The sequence below is a fragment of the Cetorhinus maximus genome, chromosome 7 (genome assembly GCF_964194155.1).
Source record: "Cetorhinus maximus chromosome 7, sCetMax3.hap1.1, whole genome shotgun sequence".
Taxonomy (NCBI): Eukaryota; Metazoa; Chordata; class Chondrichthyes; order Lamniformes; family Cetorhinidae; genus Cetorhinus; species Cetorhinus maximus.
The window spans coordinates 56,508,792-56,524,902 of record NC_135885.1 but is presented as its reverse complement, the minus strand read 5'-3'; the positions used below and the strand labels follow the sequence as shown (position 1 = coordinate 56,524,902).

The 16,111-nt window shown below is 45.4% G+C and overlaps 1 protein-coding gene across 4 annotated transcripts in view; it reads right to left on the bottom strand.

The window, feature by feature from the left end:
* Positions 1-625: 625 nt before the first annotated feature.
* pdgfd (platelet derived growth factor d) overlaps positions 626-16,111 on the bottom strand; it is a 211,780-nt gene continuing 196,294 nt past the window's right edge. For all 4 annotated transcript variants that reach the window (XM_078545535.1, XM_078545537.1, XM_078545534.1 and 1 more), the window contains one exon: positions 626-2,850. In XM_078545535.1, the coding sequence (XP_078401661.1) occupies positions 2,719-2,850 (132 nt within the window). In that variant the 3' untranslated portion in view covers positions 626-2,718. The remainder of the gene's footprint in view (positions 2,851-16,111) is intronic.

The window sequence follows — 16,111 nt, the reverse complement described above, 5'->3', positions numbered from 1 at the left end:
CTAACCTCCACCATGCCCCACTTCCCTGACTCACCTTGGCTGGCGTCTCAGTTGGCTGAATTCGCTCCTGACACACAGAGCTTGCCAGTACTATTCTAATGAGATAAAAGCAAAATACTGAAGAAGCTCTAAAGAAGGGTCATACGGACTCAAAATGTTAACTCTGTTTCTCTCTCCAGAGATGCTGTCAGACCTGCTGAGCTTTTCCAGCATCTTCTGTTTTTATTACTATTCTAATGAGGCAAATGGGCCAACTTTCTATGGTTCTGCTGTAAGCTGTGCGAGCTGCTCCAGTATTTTATCCTGAGTGGGCCAAGAGCCAATTTCTAAACCAAGTGCTTTTCTCTCAGGAAGGGTAGATGCCTTCTAGTACCAGTCTCACTTCACAATAAGCACGTGTTGTGTGTGATCACAAAGCAATTCACGGGCTAGCAAATCCTCCACTGTTGGTTGTGCGAAACAGCTCAGTGACATGAAACAGGTATAAAAGCTTAAACAGGAAAAGGAGGTTCCTTTCAGAAATGCATGACATTTGCAAACTTTCTCTGTATCCTGATTCCACTGTCTGGCGAGCCCTCTGCTAATAATGGACGCTCGTGGATAGGCCAGGAAGCAACATAGCAAATAAAGTTGAAAATTTTAGTTTATTTTATAACAAAAAATAATCCTCTACAATTCCCTTTCTCAACCAATCTTTACATTCCATCAAAACAAAGAACACATCATAATTCTAATTATAATAATACATACAAAAACAAAAGAAGCTGTTTGAAATGCTATATATATATTTAAAAATAAGTTGTGTTAAAATGCAAGAATTGCACTTTAGGCGATTGTGTTCTTATTACACAAGAACAAAATCAGTATCCCAGGACCCTGCGGAATTGTTCTAAAGGCCATTAAGCCTTGCAGTACTGAAAGTGTACTAATATTGGAGCACAGCGTATCATTATACAACTTACAGGAAACTAAAAATTGTCTATTCTTAAGATAAAATGAACTTTCTTAAGAAAATCACTTTCTGTTGCTTATTTAGTAACTTGTAAATGTGATGGATGACTCTGAAAAATCTCAGAAAAGGTGATTTGGGATATGAATTTGAAAGATAATATTGCATTAATCTATAAGGTGCAGAGAGCTTTATAGGTACATGATCCTAAGCAGGCAGCACTATTGAAAGGTAGAATGCGAACCTCCTCATGTGAAATCCATTCCATTAATTAATTGATTTGTACTTACATTGTTCAAAATTCTTCACCATTAATGCTAAAAGATTATGAAATTGCCTTGCACGATTCTTAATGGAACAGTATAAATTCAATTGGCTTTAAAGTTTTTCATATTGGACTTATTCCAAAATCTTTGAATCTCACAGGATTTTCAAATATGCTTGTCCATTGCAGACATTAATAGTCGTCGCCAGAATGTAATATCCTTCTCTCCCTTTGCTTAGCTTCTCCAGCAAGTATGATTCACAGGTAATTGGTATTGACAATGGGCAAGTGACTTTTGATGTGAGGATAAAATGGCATAATTGCTCTCTATCATACACTACATCCATTAAAATGGATGTAAGTACTGGTCATAAACTTAGAAAATAGCTGAAGTAATTGTTCTTGCGCTCAGATTAAGATTTGAATTGAACAGCTGAGGCATAACAGGCCTGGTGCCTTTAATGGACAATCATATTGATTTGGATGTCTATTACTTGAAGACTGCTGTAATTATAAATGAGAGTGGAACATTTTAGGCCAAGTATATTCACTACAATAGAATGGAGCTGAATGACTTCGGTTTTAAATTGAAGTCATTTGCTTCAGCCATTGTTTCGTGCAGTCACCAACCACATTGGAGTCTATTTCATTCAGCAAAAATGCATTCACTTTTTCTACTGAAGGATGCTATTTAAAAAATCTAGAAGATCAGATCAAAGTAAGTTTTACAATCAGGCTTGATTGAACCAAGGCACATTGCCAGTACAAGTAAATCATACTTCATTTAAAAAAGAGGTTCTGCCTTTTAAGAAGATTGTGGAGGTTAATCATCATGTGTTGTGCCATGTATCACAAAATAAAACAAAAAATGTAACAGACAGAAGAACTTCCTTGGCCAACAATATTTAAAAACTTGCATTTAAATATCATTTACATGTTTAGTGATGAAAGTAGTTGAAAGAAATTGAAGCATTAACAAACATTGCCTGAGAAACACTTTGAGCCCAAATAGTCTCACAAAAACGTTGTGCATAAAGCAGTTTCACATTTAATCTGAAATTGTTGTTACAATGTGAAACTTTCAAGGTGCTTCTGATAATAGGAAAGCCATATCTGTGGATTAACTTCCTTCTTCAACATCCAATAATTACTCTGTCTTTAAACATTGCTTTACAATTGACATGTTCTCAGACTTAAATCCAGTAAACTGATTGAGATGATATTCTGAACATTAGAAAAAAAAGTTGAAGGTTGTTTCTGCATTAAAGCTAGTCAAATTAATAAAACTCAGTTTTATGACGTTCTGACTACAATAAGCAAGGCATTATTATGAAAGTCTGGCTGCCACAATGCTAATTAAAGAATATATTCAAGCGCAGCAGTTAATTACTTTCTGTAATGTTGGAAAACATTAACTCTGGTGTCAGCAATCATCTGTACACAAATGCAATCCTGTTAAAAAATAAGGTCCTTAACAGCCTCTATCAGCAATCCAATTCTTAACTTATCGTGGTGGCCTGGAGCTGCAAATGCAGTCACAGCGTTCATGATGCTCCAATTGGATGTCGATAAGGGCCATGGTCTTGTTTCTGCCCCTCCTGCGCGGCTGACCTGGTTCAGGAATAAATCTCAACACCTGAAATGAAATCATGCGTACCTTCAGAAAATAGAATTATTTCATTGCCTTAACATCTTTAGGGGAAATCTTGATTCTTGCACTGAAAAATCATAAAGATAAATACAAATAAGGAAAACCTCTCAACTAAAACATGTTGTTCATTCAGCCTAAAAAATCGATGTTGGCGTTCACTCTTTAACTGATCAAATATTCCCAATCACATTTACTCATCTTTACTCTGTCTCATCTTTCTGCAAAATCTCCTATAAGAGCACCTAACTATCTCTTAAATGACCTTTAAGAGAACTTTTGCCACCATTACAGCACATGGAAGATCTTTCTAAGTATTGTTCAAGAAAGTGTTTCCTATTATCAGTCCTGAAGTTGCACTGTACCAGCCTCTGCATTTGGCCCTCTGCTCTGAAGAAATGGTTTAACATGAAATAATGAAATAATGCTCATATTAACATTTCTATTCCATGTAGTGTTTTATGTACTTCTATAAGATCTACTTTGAAACAAAAATGAGGAGGCCTGAGTTTTTCTAAGTTTTCTTCAGAACTCAATCCTCTATTGTTAACCATTAGTTTTATGGCCTGCATCACTTTATGAGATTGAACATTTTCCTTCTGCCTGACTGACTAGAAGTAAATGCAAGGTGCATCCAAACTAGCTTTAACATGATGACCTGAGACATAAACCCTGCTTATTTGCCAACATAGATTAGTTCGGATGAAAGGCCATCGACCTGAAAAGTTGGGCGGAATTTAATCCAGCCCGTTGCACAGGGAACCATGGTGGCTGGGCCCATTTCATGGTGGGAGAGGTCCCACGTCCATCTCCTGGTGGTGGCAAAACCTCCCCCAATTATATAGGAGGATGGAAGGAGCTGACATGAGATTCCTGGCCGCTGGTGGCGGAATGTTAATTAGGATCATTAATGAGCCAACTGACACATTATTCCTGAGTCTATTGCAATTCGTTGATGGCTCCTGAAGGCCACCAAACATACCCTATTAGGTTTGCCAGTGGCCTTCTGGTGGAATCCCTTGCTATCGGGCACTCTGTGCCCGATCGAGGGACCTGGCATTGGGAGAGGGGTCTCTCTGAAAGCCACCCCCAGCCCTTGCCTCCGACCACCCTGCCCCCCTCCCACAACCCCCACTCCATGATCCCATCCTGCCATCACTCACCTTTGGCTTGGGGCACCTCAGCGATCCTGAGCCTCAGGTGGGTACATTGCCGGAAACTGCCTCTGATTGGCTGGCAGCTCTTGGCGGTGGGACTTCTGTCGTCGGGATCCTGAATCCCGGGGAAAGCACAACGGTGACCGGACCTTCCCCATGGAAATGACAGGGGTTCCTCGCTGATTCTCTGCCCAGTGGGTGAGACCCCAGTTGGGCCAATTAAATCCCGCCTGTTATCGCTATTTCTCTCTCCACAGACTGCCAGGCCTGCTGAGGGTTTCCAGCATTTTCTGTTTTTATTTATGATTTCCAGCATCCACAGTATTTTACTTTAGTATTAGATCAGTATTCTGTTTATTTTGCTAATTTCTGTTTCTGAGATATTGCATTTGGTCAGAGTTGAGCCTGCTTCATCACACTGATCCCTAGTAGTTATGATACTACTCATTAAGTAAGTATGCCCTCTATCTTGACCATTGAAAGAAAAACATTGTATTAGATTTCATCTAGTAGTTGTGTGTGTGTCAGCTGGGCCTCAGTTCGTAGCATCCTCGCCCGTGAGTTTGAAAGTTATGGATTCAGTTCCCGTCCCAGAAACCTGAGCACAAAAATTTGACACTCCATATGGTACTGAGGGACTATTGCACTGTCGCAGGTACCATCTTTCAGGTGAGATGTTAAACTGAGGCCCCATTTGCTCTCTCAGGTGGGTGTTAAAGACCCTTGGCTCTATTTTGAAGAAAACACCCAACGTCAGGGCAAATATTTATTCCTCAATGAACACCACTGAAAAAACAAATGATCTGGTCATTATCACATTGTTGTTTGTGGGAGCTTGCTATGTGCAAATTGGCTGCCACATTTCCTACATTTCAACTGTGGCTTTCGGCTTTAAAAGTCCTTCATTGGCTGTAAAGCACTTTGGGATGTCCTGAGGTTGTGGAAGGCACCTTATAAATACAAGGCCCGAATTTTTAGGTCATCAGGCGTGTGCGATCGGCGGACCCGGGAGCAGCCGGGAAATGGACCCCCAACCACGATCGGCCCCCGGCTGCAATTTCACACTGGTTGGCCAATCAAAGGCCAGCCAGCGTGAAACGCGCAATGAAAAGCTCAGCGGGGCGGGGGAGGGAAGCGGGCAGGCGACAATATCACCGTGGGCACAGGTAAGTGCTTCTAGAGAGCTCCCTGAAAACAAACAGTTGCCTCAGGGAGCTGCAGACCTGCATATAATGAACTAAAACTGTAAAAAGCTGCAAAAAATTGCTCATACATCATAATCAAGCACCTGAAAGCATATCTCATAAAAATGCTGTCCACAGATATTTATTTATATTTTATTTTCTAACGGAGATTTCATCCTGCTCTTGGATGAGGTTTGATGAAAATTATGAAGGCCGTCTGGCCGATTTGCCCATCCGCTAAACATAAGGTTGGGCGGGCCATGAAAAATCACAGACAATTGCGCTGTTAATGGGCTTAATTGCCCGTTTAATTGTCGGCGGGTATGCTTCCAACTTCTGCACGTGCTCACCTAGCGAAATATCGCGCGTGTGCATGATGATGTCGGGATACTCGACGCGATTTTACGCCCAATCGGGTCAGGTGTACGCCCGCCCGCAGGATGTAAAATTCTGCCCCAAGTTTTTTTATTTCTCAGTTACAAATATTGGGGTGGATTCTACTAGCCACCAGGAGGTGGGGAACAGTGTTAAAATGATGGGGAGCTGTATCAGATTGGCTACCTGACCTTGTTCCTCTGTAGGGGAATTTTACCAACAGTGGGGCCAGAATTGGACAGGTTGCCCGCTCCAAGGAGACAGGCAGCCAATGTAGATATGCAAAGGCCCTATTACAGGCCATTTCACCATGCCATTGGCATTTTGGATTGATTCCCTCTGCCATGTGACAAGGCCACCTGCTAAATGGAGGGGGCACGAAAGACAACCGACACAGCCCCAACAATCCTCAGAGGGGCTTTCCCTCCAACGTTCAGCCTGTCAATTTTTTAAGATTTATTTTTATCTTACCTGCTGAAGGCTGCAAGCTTCCAGCCTGCCTGAACCACAGCCACTGCTCCCGGTGGCACTGGTGAGGTTGCTGAGCGGCCAGCCCTCTGATTGGGCCATCAGCTCTCAAGGATGGGTTGCCTGAATAGGCATTTAATTGGTTGCCACCCATAAACCCATAAGTTTCAGGGGGATGTCCCGCCAGCTGCCCTTGCGTGACGGTGACACACGTATCCTGCCAAAGTTGGGCCATCCACCCAATTGGAGAAATTCAGCCCATTGTCTAGATCCTTTCTAATTCTTCCATTCGCTTTGCTAGACTCTGCTGCATCTCTATTTAAGCACAATTTTCAAATTTGATCAACGCACATTGTGTTTTAGAAATCAAGTAATTCTAGATTGAAAATAGTAAAGGCTGTTACATCAATTCTTGGACACTCCATTCAATACGTCTACAATGCCTGACATCACTTCAATAACTAATATTGACTCTTCCTCTCTTTCAGTTTTTAACCAGAACCCATATTATTGTTTCACCAATCCTTGTGTATGGCTGATACATTGAAGAGAAGAAGGACATAACATAGTGGCAGCACAGTTTGTGAAGGTTTGACTGAGCAGAATACAAGCCTCAACTCCTTCATATCCAGCAAGAAAAGAGCTGGTGTGAAAGTGAAACAACTATCAAGACTCACTGTGTGCAAAGTTTCTGAAGCTTTCTAGGGATTCTACACACACTGCGCCTTCTTTCTGGGATCGCACAGCGCTCCAGCCAGCAGGCATCAGATCCAGGTAAGATTGTTCAAATCTGGGAAAGCTTAAACAGTAAATGTCTATCTGCCACGAAGTTTAAGCAGGAACAGGAATTAAATAGCACAGTCTGGAAGTTCTCACAGTAAACAGGACTCACAGACAGGAGAATTCATTACTGCTGAAGTTAAAAGGCTGCAGGTTCGGCTGGGAAGAAGAATCCATTCAGCAACAGCCAGAAGAAGCCTGTAAAAAAAAGCTTTATTTTCACTATTTGATTTCATTTTGAAGTCTGCAGCCATTTTCCTGCATAAATCACTACTTTGTGGGTGGAGCCTATAGCTAAACCAGGGAAAAATCAGAGAGCATTTAGCAGCGCCACCATTGCACTCAAGCAGTAACCTATGGCCAGCTAAGGCAATGGCTACCAAAGGTACTGCAACACAGAACTAAATTACTTCTAAAAGAGTTGGAGTAAACTTACATAGCTATCCAAAGCTGCAGATAGCATTTGAAAAAAGCCTGAAAAAAGCTAAAAGATGATCACAAAATTTACAACACTTAATTGGAAGGCAACAGATCTCATACCTGAGTTTACTTTGTTCCGTCAGTGCGTTGAACTGCATTTTCTAGACCTCATTATTTCCAAACCAGATAAACAAGTCATTCAAATTAAAATTACTATAAGCAGTGAAGGCCTCCTGTGATGAAAGTGTAATAATTTTCATAATTTTTTTTGGTTTGTTGTAAAGTAGGTTTATGGGGGTAAGTATAGTTGGGTCTGTGTGTGATCTAATTACATTTGGAGTCAAGTAGACTGCAAGCTTGAAACAATCAAAATAAGCTAGGTGCCTGACATGATAATGAGTAAACATGGATGCTGGCTTAGCATGTAAGGTGTGAAGGGAATTCGCATAATTAGATAAATAAAGAGATATTTGGGTTTCAAAGGGATCTTAGTCTGTTTACAACTAGCCAGATAAGCACGGCTAAGGAATGTGTTTATTTTTCCCAAAGGTTACTGACAATACATAGTGGCAACAAGAAAGTTTTTATATTATGAGGAAGATACAGTTTTAAAGACATATGGAACAGTAGAATTTACATATTAAAATAGAGAAGCATATATAAAGGAGAATGAAAGGCTATGTGGAAAGAGAAGGCCATGTAAGATCTAACAGGAGTGTATGAAATAGCCTTAATGGAGCCTCCAGCATTTGTGCATACATCTAACAAAACTGAAGTTGGGGGAAAGCCATTTGGAATTCCACTGTCCAGGATATTGTGTTAACTTGCTGGATCTGTTTAAAAAACTAAAATCTATTTTGGACCGTTGTCTTAAAGGGAGTGTAACTTGGGGTCAGGTTAATTAGGAATTATGGGAGTTATTGTAGTAGTTATTGTAGTAGTAAGTATTGGAGTATTATAAAGGCATGGATCAGTGCTTCAGTGGAAGATAAGTGAAGGCAGGGGTATAGATGAGTGATGTTGCAGAGCTGTAAGTATGTTATCTTGGTGCTAGAGAGAATATGAAGCCAGAAGATTAGTTCAGGGTGAAATAGAATGTAGAGGTTGCAAACCGTCATGTTCGGCCTGAGATAGTTGACCCCAGACTAGAGAACTGGGAAGAGGGATGGAATCAATAAGAGTAGAGTTTGGGATAGGGACCGAAGACGATGGCTATGCTCTTTCCAATGTTTAACTGGAGGAAATTGCAGCTCATCCAGTACTGGTTGTTGAGCAAGCAGTCTGACGACACAGAGGAAGTGGAAGCGTCAAGTGAGGTGGTGAAGGGGTAAAGCTGGAAGTTATCAATGAATCACAAAAGGCTAGACTACAAGTTCAGCAGGTAATAGAGAAGGCAAATGAAATGTTGGCCTTTATGTCCAAGGGAATGGAGTATAAAAATAGGCAAGTCTTGCTAAAACTATACAAAGCACTAGTTAGACCACACCTAGAACACTGTGAACAGTTTTGGTCCTCTTATATAAGGAAAGATATACTGGAATTGGAGGCAGTCCAGAGAAGGTTCACTAGGTTGATCCCAGGTATGGAGGGATTTTCTTATAAAGAGAGGTTGAGTAGGTTGGGCCAGTACGTGCTGGAGTTTAGAAGAATGAGAGGTTGTTTCCCCTTGTGGGAGAGTCTAGGACCAGAGGGCATAATCTCAGAGTAAGGGGTTGCCCATTTAAGACAGAGATGAGGAGGAATTTATTCTCTCAGAGGGTAGTGAATCTGTGGAATTCTTTGCCGCAGAAGGCTGTAGAGGCTGAGTCGTTAAGTATATTCAAGGCTGAGATAGACAGATTTTTAATCAGTAAGGGAATTGAGGGTTATGAGGAAAAGGCAGGAAAGTGGAATTGAGAATTATCAGATTAGCCGTGATCTCATTGAATGACAGAGCAGACTCGATGGGCCAAATGGCCTACTTCTGCTCCTGCGTCTTGTGGTCTTATGTGCTTGAAATCTTTTATATTTTGTTAATCAATATTTTAATTTAATTTTTAAAATCTCTAAAGGTCTTGGTGGACTTATTACTTTTGAATTCAGTGCACACATCTCGTAATAAGTAAAAATTGCAAAACCGTTGTGAAGGCGCAACCAAGTTTCCCTCATGGATTTGGTCCACCTGGCACACATCATCTGCCATGTCATAACTTTCCATAAACCGAACACGTCAGGTCCGTCTGACAACAATCTAGATAAAATATGGTCAACACTCAAAGATCAATTGCAAATGAAACTCAACTTCAGAGTACACCATCTGGAATTCATGGCTTTCAGGCAGCAATCAATAGAGATCATTGACCAATTCATTCACAGATGCAGAGACAAACATGCAGAGTCTACAGGCTATATATAATTCATCCACCATTGGCGTGATAGCCAATACAAGCAAGACTAATAAGCAATGCGGTGGTGTGGCCTCATACATGCACCAAGAAAATTCCCAGCTTTTAATGCTGTATGCAAGGCATGTGGTGCCAGAGGACTCTGGAAGTGCCAATGTAGAAGTAAAGGCCAACACAAGTGGTTCGACGTCATGAGAAGCCACAACTAGAGGCCAGGTAGGTATGGCATTCTAACCAACCAAGAGCGCATAAGAGCGCAAATAGAAGATCCACAAAATGTCTAGCCAAGCTGTACAATCAGGTGATAAACATGACCAGACCATTGACACACAAAGTGAGCAGACATTCAGCACAGTGAACATCAAAGAATATATTGGTACAGTGGTAGCAATGAAAGCTTTTGCCACCATCCATATTATATGTCCACAGATGCAGGGTCAGCATAACCCATATGCAAAACTGGATACCAGTGCAGGTACAAACATCTTTCCATTTTGCACACTCAAATGTATGCACCCACAGAAGTGGCAAGTGATGATTCAACCAACCACTGCCAAACTCACCGCGAACAGTATCACAACCAAAATTATCAAGTCATCCTATTGCGACTAGAACGCAGTTTAAGATTCAACACAAACAAAGCAACCCTAATCGTACAGCAGCCTCCACCAAAGATCACAATGATCTGGACAGATAAGCAAATCACTGATACATTTCAGAGACTTGTAAATTTATAGCTCTGTGTTAAAGCATATTCAGACCCAATGGCTAGAATTTTCCAGCTCCCCCGCAACCCCCTGCGGCTGGATCCTCTGCAGTGGGGCCAGCGAGCCATTGAAGTCTCTGCTTAGATTGGCAGGACCGGAAGATCCCACCGGCGTGAGGGGCTAGAAAATTCTGGCCAATGTTATTTTCTTTTGATGTCATGTAAATAGTTTGATTCTATAAGCATAAACCCTTAGTTTAGAAAAAAGGGGAATGTTGTCATGTAATGTGCATATACTTTTAAAGGCCGTATCTTAAACTACTGCCATTCAATACCACATTGACAGGATATGATGTATTAGTCTCATGATTTGTAGTAAATCTGCAAGCAGCAGTAGCAGTGAGCAGATGTACTATACCTAGCCTCCTAGTGAACATTATCTGTATATAACCTTATCTTTAAGTAAAGAAGTCACATTATTGTTTCACCAATCCTTGTCTGTGGCTGGGTTGTTTATGTCAAAGAGACGAAGAATGTAACAGTAATGGGATGATTCTGTTTTCCTGGTGAGTAGACCTGCTTATGAGGAATACAAATTTGAGAACTGGATTGATAAGTAGCTTGTCTCCAAATGATGCTCCCCACACGTTGGGTGAAATTGTCCCAGATTTGCACTAAGTGCGGTAGCGGGCGGGGAAAAGAATGTTTTACCCGCTGGCCACTATGGCGGCTTTTCACGCTGTATTGTCACAACCCTGCATCATTAATTATGCATTCCTGGGAAACATGCCATTTCGACGGTGGGCGTGCTCTCATTCGCTCACTACACTGTCACCTCGCCACTTCCTCACACAGGGTGCCATATTTTTCAAGTGCTGGCGCATGCGCACTTCTGTTTCTAGCCCACGATTGTCAAGAAGACTCAGCCCCCTGATTCAGTGATGCATCCCTAGAGTGCATTTTAGATACTGTGGAGGCCCGCCGTGATCTCCTCTGCCTCCATTCTGGGTGAAGACCAACAAGCAAGGTTACCAATCCAGCAAGGGATGCGGTGGCAGCTGTGGTCAGTGCCAATGTCTTGCAAAAAAGGACAGTCACCCAGTGCCGCAAGGGGATGAATGATCTCATCCGTTCTGCCAGGGTAAAGTCACTCTTCTCATCACTCTCAACTCACACACTCACAAACACATCACACATCCACAGGGATCTCACACCTCAAGGGACAACACCACAAACTCACACACACCCTCACATCTCCATCAGGCTCATATCCTCTCGAGCTCACATCCTCATTCCGTCCATGGCTCCACTCACCACACAAACATTCCACGCTGTGCCATGCGTCCTGCTCACACTCTCTCCATCTGTTTTCATGCAGGAGAAGCTGGCTCAAAACAGCAGGGAGAGGTCCCAGACTGGGGGTGGGGTGACCCACATTAGGCCCCTCACTCAGAGGAGCGTGCATCGCGCTGACTGGTGAGGACGTAGACTGTGCCTGCGGCGATGGTGAGGTCGGCAACAAACACCCAGGTGAGGATCCTGCACCACATCATCTATCTCTCAATGCAACTATGAGTGCTCCCTCTCCTGGTTTTGACTCTGCCGTACACTAATTATCTCTACGTCAGTTCACAGGGAACCCTGCCAAGCGACCGACCCACCCAGCCAACCAATCCCTCAGCTCCATCCACGTCCTCACCTCCAGCCAAGGGGACACCTCCTCCATTAAAGAGCCGGAAATAAGCAGCCTGGAAGACCCGTCACAGCGCTTACCCACACCCTCCACCAGCACAGAGACACACAACTTGGTGGGACCTAGATCTAGAGCAGGCTCGGGTTCACAAACTGGTGGTAACCGCACGGACACATGTCCGCAGCAGGAGGAGGCAAGTTCAGCTGAGATCCCCAGCATGCGGAGAACTGCTGGGGAAGATACATCTGTGAGGTCGGAGTCAGATAATGAGCCTCTGGATTCGGCCGTCCAACTCATTGAGGAGAGCTAGCAGAAGGCAGGGGAACAAAATACAGAGCTGTTGGAAGCCTTCAACAAAGTGGCACATGAGTCGGAGGAGTGCGTCCGCCTGCTCTCTGATGAAGTAGTGCCCAAATGTGCGTATGGAGGTCTCCATGAGATGGGTGGCAGATGCCATGGAGACCTTGGTCCAGCAGAAGGCAGAGTTGTGCGCAGACCTGCACTCCATTGTGGTAGCCATGGGTGAGTTCCTACCGTGGCAACATGAGAGGGAAATAGGGTGCCTCGACATTCCTCCTGGTGCTCCTTCCCCTCAAGGAGTCAGGCTGGGTCCCTCAGGCACCCGAAGGGAAGAGGAGTGGCAGCTGGACACCCCTGGGTCATCCACTCAGGAATCTCAGAGGCTGTCCGCTCCCTGAGTCCCCTTTGCCTGTGACCCCCTCTCCTCCCTCTCAGCCTTATCCTCTGTCCCCACAAAGGAAGCAGCTGGCCAACAGGAGGACAGCCAAAGCAAGCCAGGGCCCCCAAGGTCTTGGCCCCCCAGAGTCCCATGCCAAAGTCATCAAAGGCAACAGGGCCAGCCATTGCACAGGCTGTCTTCACCCCTGCTGCAGATGTCAGGGCAGCACCTTGAAGTGTAAGACCTAGAAAAGCTAAGAAACTCTGATCACAGTTGTTTGCACACCGTTGTCCATCTGCGCTAACCTGCATCTCTTCCCACCCACTGATTGCACTCCCATGTGCCTGTCCAACATGAGACTCCTTTCATTTTTGGATTTGCAAGCATGGTGCATCTAACATTCTTCTTCAGGTTCCCCATTCTTTCCCCTTCTCTCCTCCCCCAGCCACCCATGTCCTTTCCCCCATCACTGTTGATCCCCGGCATCACCTACCAGTCACAACTTTTTCTATCGGGATGTCCAGGTAAATGTGCACATTCCCTACCTCCCCGAAAATTCCACCCCATCCACATTAACCTCACCGACCTCCTCCTTCCCACTTCCAGGGTCTGTGTCTGCCTCCAAGTCTGCACCAATCGCCCTCACTGTCCCTTCTCCCGGTACCATCGCACCTTCACCCTCCCACCCTACCGCCTCACTCTGCCCTCTGTCATTCTCACCACTCCCTCCTACGACGCCCACCCTCAGTTCACTCCCCAGGAGGCAGTCACCAACTCCAGAGACCCCATCCTTGCATGTTCACCTGGACATCCACCCTTCCAGACTCCTTTCCCCCTTGGAACTCCTTCCCCCCTGGACACCTCCCTGCCCAGACTCCTCTCCCACCTTATTCCTTCCCCCTTCCTGACTCCTTTCTCCACCCTTACTTCTTCCTCCACCCTTGCTTCTTCCTCCACCCTTACTCCTTCCCCTTACCAGGCTCCTTCCTCCCCCGGACTCCTTCCTCCCCGCTGGACTCCTTCCCCCATCTGAACTCCTCACTTACACCTTCCTTCCCCCTTATACCTATCCCCGCAGTTGTAGTATTCTCCCCCATTACCCCCTCCTCCCCTGTACTCCTTCCCCCCGCCCAGCCTCACCCTCCCCGACACCTTCATTCCTCCCTCCCAACCTCATCCCGACACCTTTGTTTCCCCTCCTCCCAACCTCACTCCCCTGACACCTTCGTTCCCCGCTACTGACACTTTTGTTCCCCCGGGCATCCTCACTCCCACTGGCACCTTAATTCCCCACCTCCCAACCTCACCTCCCCCGACACACCTTCCTCTCTGAGTCAAACCTAGACCTTCTCTCCCACCCCCGGTACACCTTCCTCTCCACCTCCTTGGCAATCATCCATAACAGACCATGGCCAAGACACCGAAGTCCCAAAGCAGACCCTCAACGGTGATTTTCCATCTTCCCTGAGCTGCTTCGTGGTGGAGTCATGTCCATGAGAATCCACCCAGCGTGCCATGGACATTCCTCCAGGATCCTGTTGCTGTTGGGCTGCGGCATCTTCTGCTCCTCGGATGTCCACAATGTGAGCAAAGCCCTGATGGTAAGTCCCGACTTCTGCATGTTGCACTTTTCAAAATGTGGGCCGGGACTCTCCGTGTCCGCTGGCTTCGGGCGTGTTCGGTGGCGTGAGTGGACAATAAGGTGCGATCAGTTTCACAATACATTAACCAGTTTGCGATTGTCCACTCAGCCCACTGATGGTGGGCTGCGTTTCCCGCCAATGGACAGGAGGAACCTCATTGTAATACATCAGCATATCATTATAAGGCCAGCTCACCAGACTCATCCCCTCCCACTGAATCATCTGCCCATGACGGTGGGAAAACACGCCGACGTGTTCCACAGCAACATATAAACAACTTGCACTTGATGGGCTGCACTGTGCTTGAGACTTCAAGGATTATTTGCTTACTTTGCTTTGGTCAGCACTCGCAGTCATCAGCGCCAGGCTTCACAGACAGCACCACATCACTTTTAGGGGGGCTCACAGGCAGGTCTCTACCTACCAGATCAGCCATATGTGGGTGGCTTTTCAATGGCTACAGGGTGAGGTCTTGCTTGGGGAAAGGGGAGAAGTGGCCTCGGGCAAGGGAAGAGGCTGCAGAACAAGAGCTGTGCTGGGGAAGGAGGATGTCCTAGGATGTGTGTGGGGGCACATGTTGATCAGTGCAAGTGACCTCAAGATGGTGAGGGCTGAGGAGGCAGTCTCCAGAAGAGATGAGGCCAGATGGAGATGTGAGGGTGTATGTGTGAGAATGGGTGGTGATGTCCCTTGAGCTGGCAGTGAGTGAGATGCCAGCGAATGTGTGATGGGCTTGAGTGTGTGAGTTTAGAGTGATGAGATGGTTGCCATACCCTGGCTGCATGGATGAGATCATTCATCCACTATCTCCGGCATGAAAACCCACCTTGGGCATGGATGGCCAACTTCTTCTGTGGAGCATTGACACCGATCACCACTGCCACCACCTGCCATGCTGGACTGATGATGCCATTGCCCATCCTGCGGCCAGAGTGGGGCTGGAGGACATCAAAGCAGCCTCCACGACATCCAAATGGCATTCCAGTGATGCGTCATTAAACCTGGGGGCTGCAGTCTTTTTGCCTCTTGTGGAAATCTTCCCTGCAGCAGTTGTGGGCTGGAAGCACCGAGATGTGTGCGCGCGGCTGGACATTAAATATGGCACCTAGCCTGATGAAGGGGCGAGGTGATGGCATGGCGGGTGTTGAGAGCCTGCCCGCCATGGAAATGGCATGTTTCCAGGGAATGCATAAGTAATGCGGTGGGTTTGGGACAATATGGCATGAAAACCCACCGGGGGCGCGGCTGGCGGGTAAATCTGGGATGATTCTACCCGTGTTCGGCACCGATGTGTTTTCCCGCCAACGTGGGCAGTAAATTTGACATGTGGGACATGGCGATCAGGACTTACAACGATATGTGGAGTCATTACAATGAAATTCCGGACATCTGACGGTGGGAAACATGGCCCACCATTCACGGGCTGAGTGGATGATTGCAAACTGGTTTCGCGACGTCGTGACACCAATTTTTGGCTTCTCCACCATATTGTCTGCTCACGCCCGCCATGACGCCCAATGGCAGCGGGCACGAAAAATTCCGCCCATAGTGCAAGATGTTCTTCAGGTGGGGTTGGCCAGGCTGCAATGGCGCTGCAGGTGGAGAGTGGACTAATGTCAGTAGACATGCAATAAACTGCACATGAACAAACACATATAAAGGGTCTGAAAGCTAAGGTTCCCTATGAAAGGATAGTGTCTATACCCACCATAACCTATTCTGAAATGCAGGTAGCTGCATCGCTGCCTGTACACTCTGGC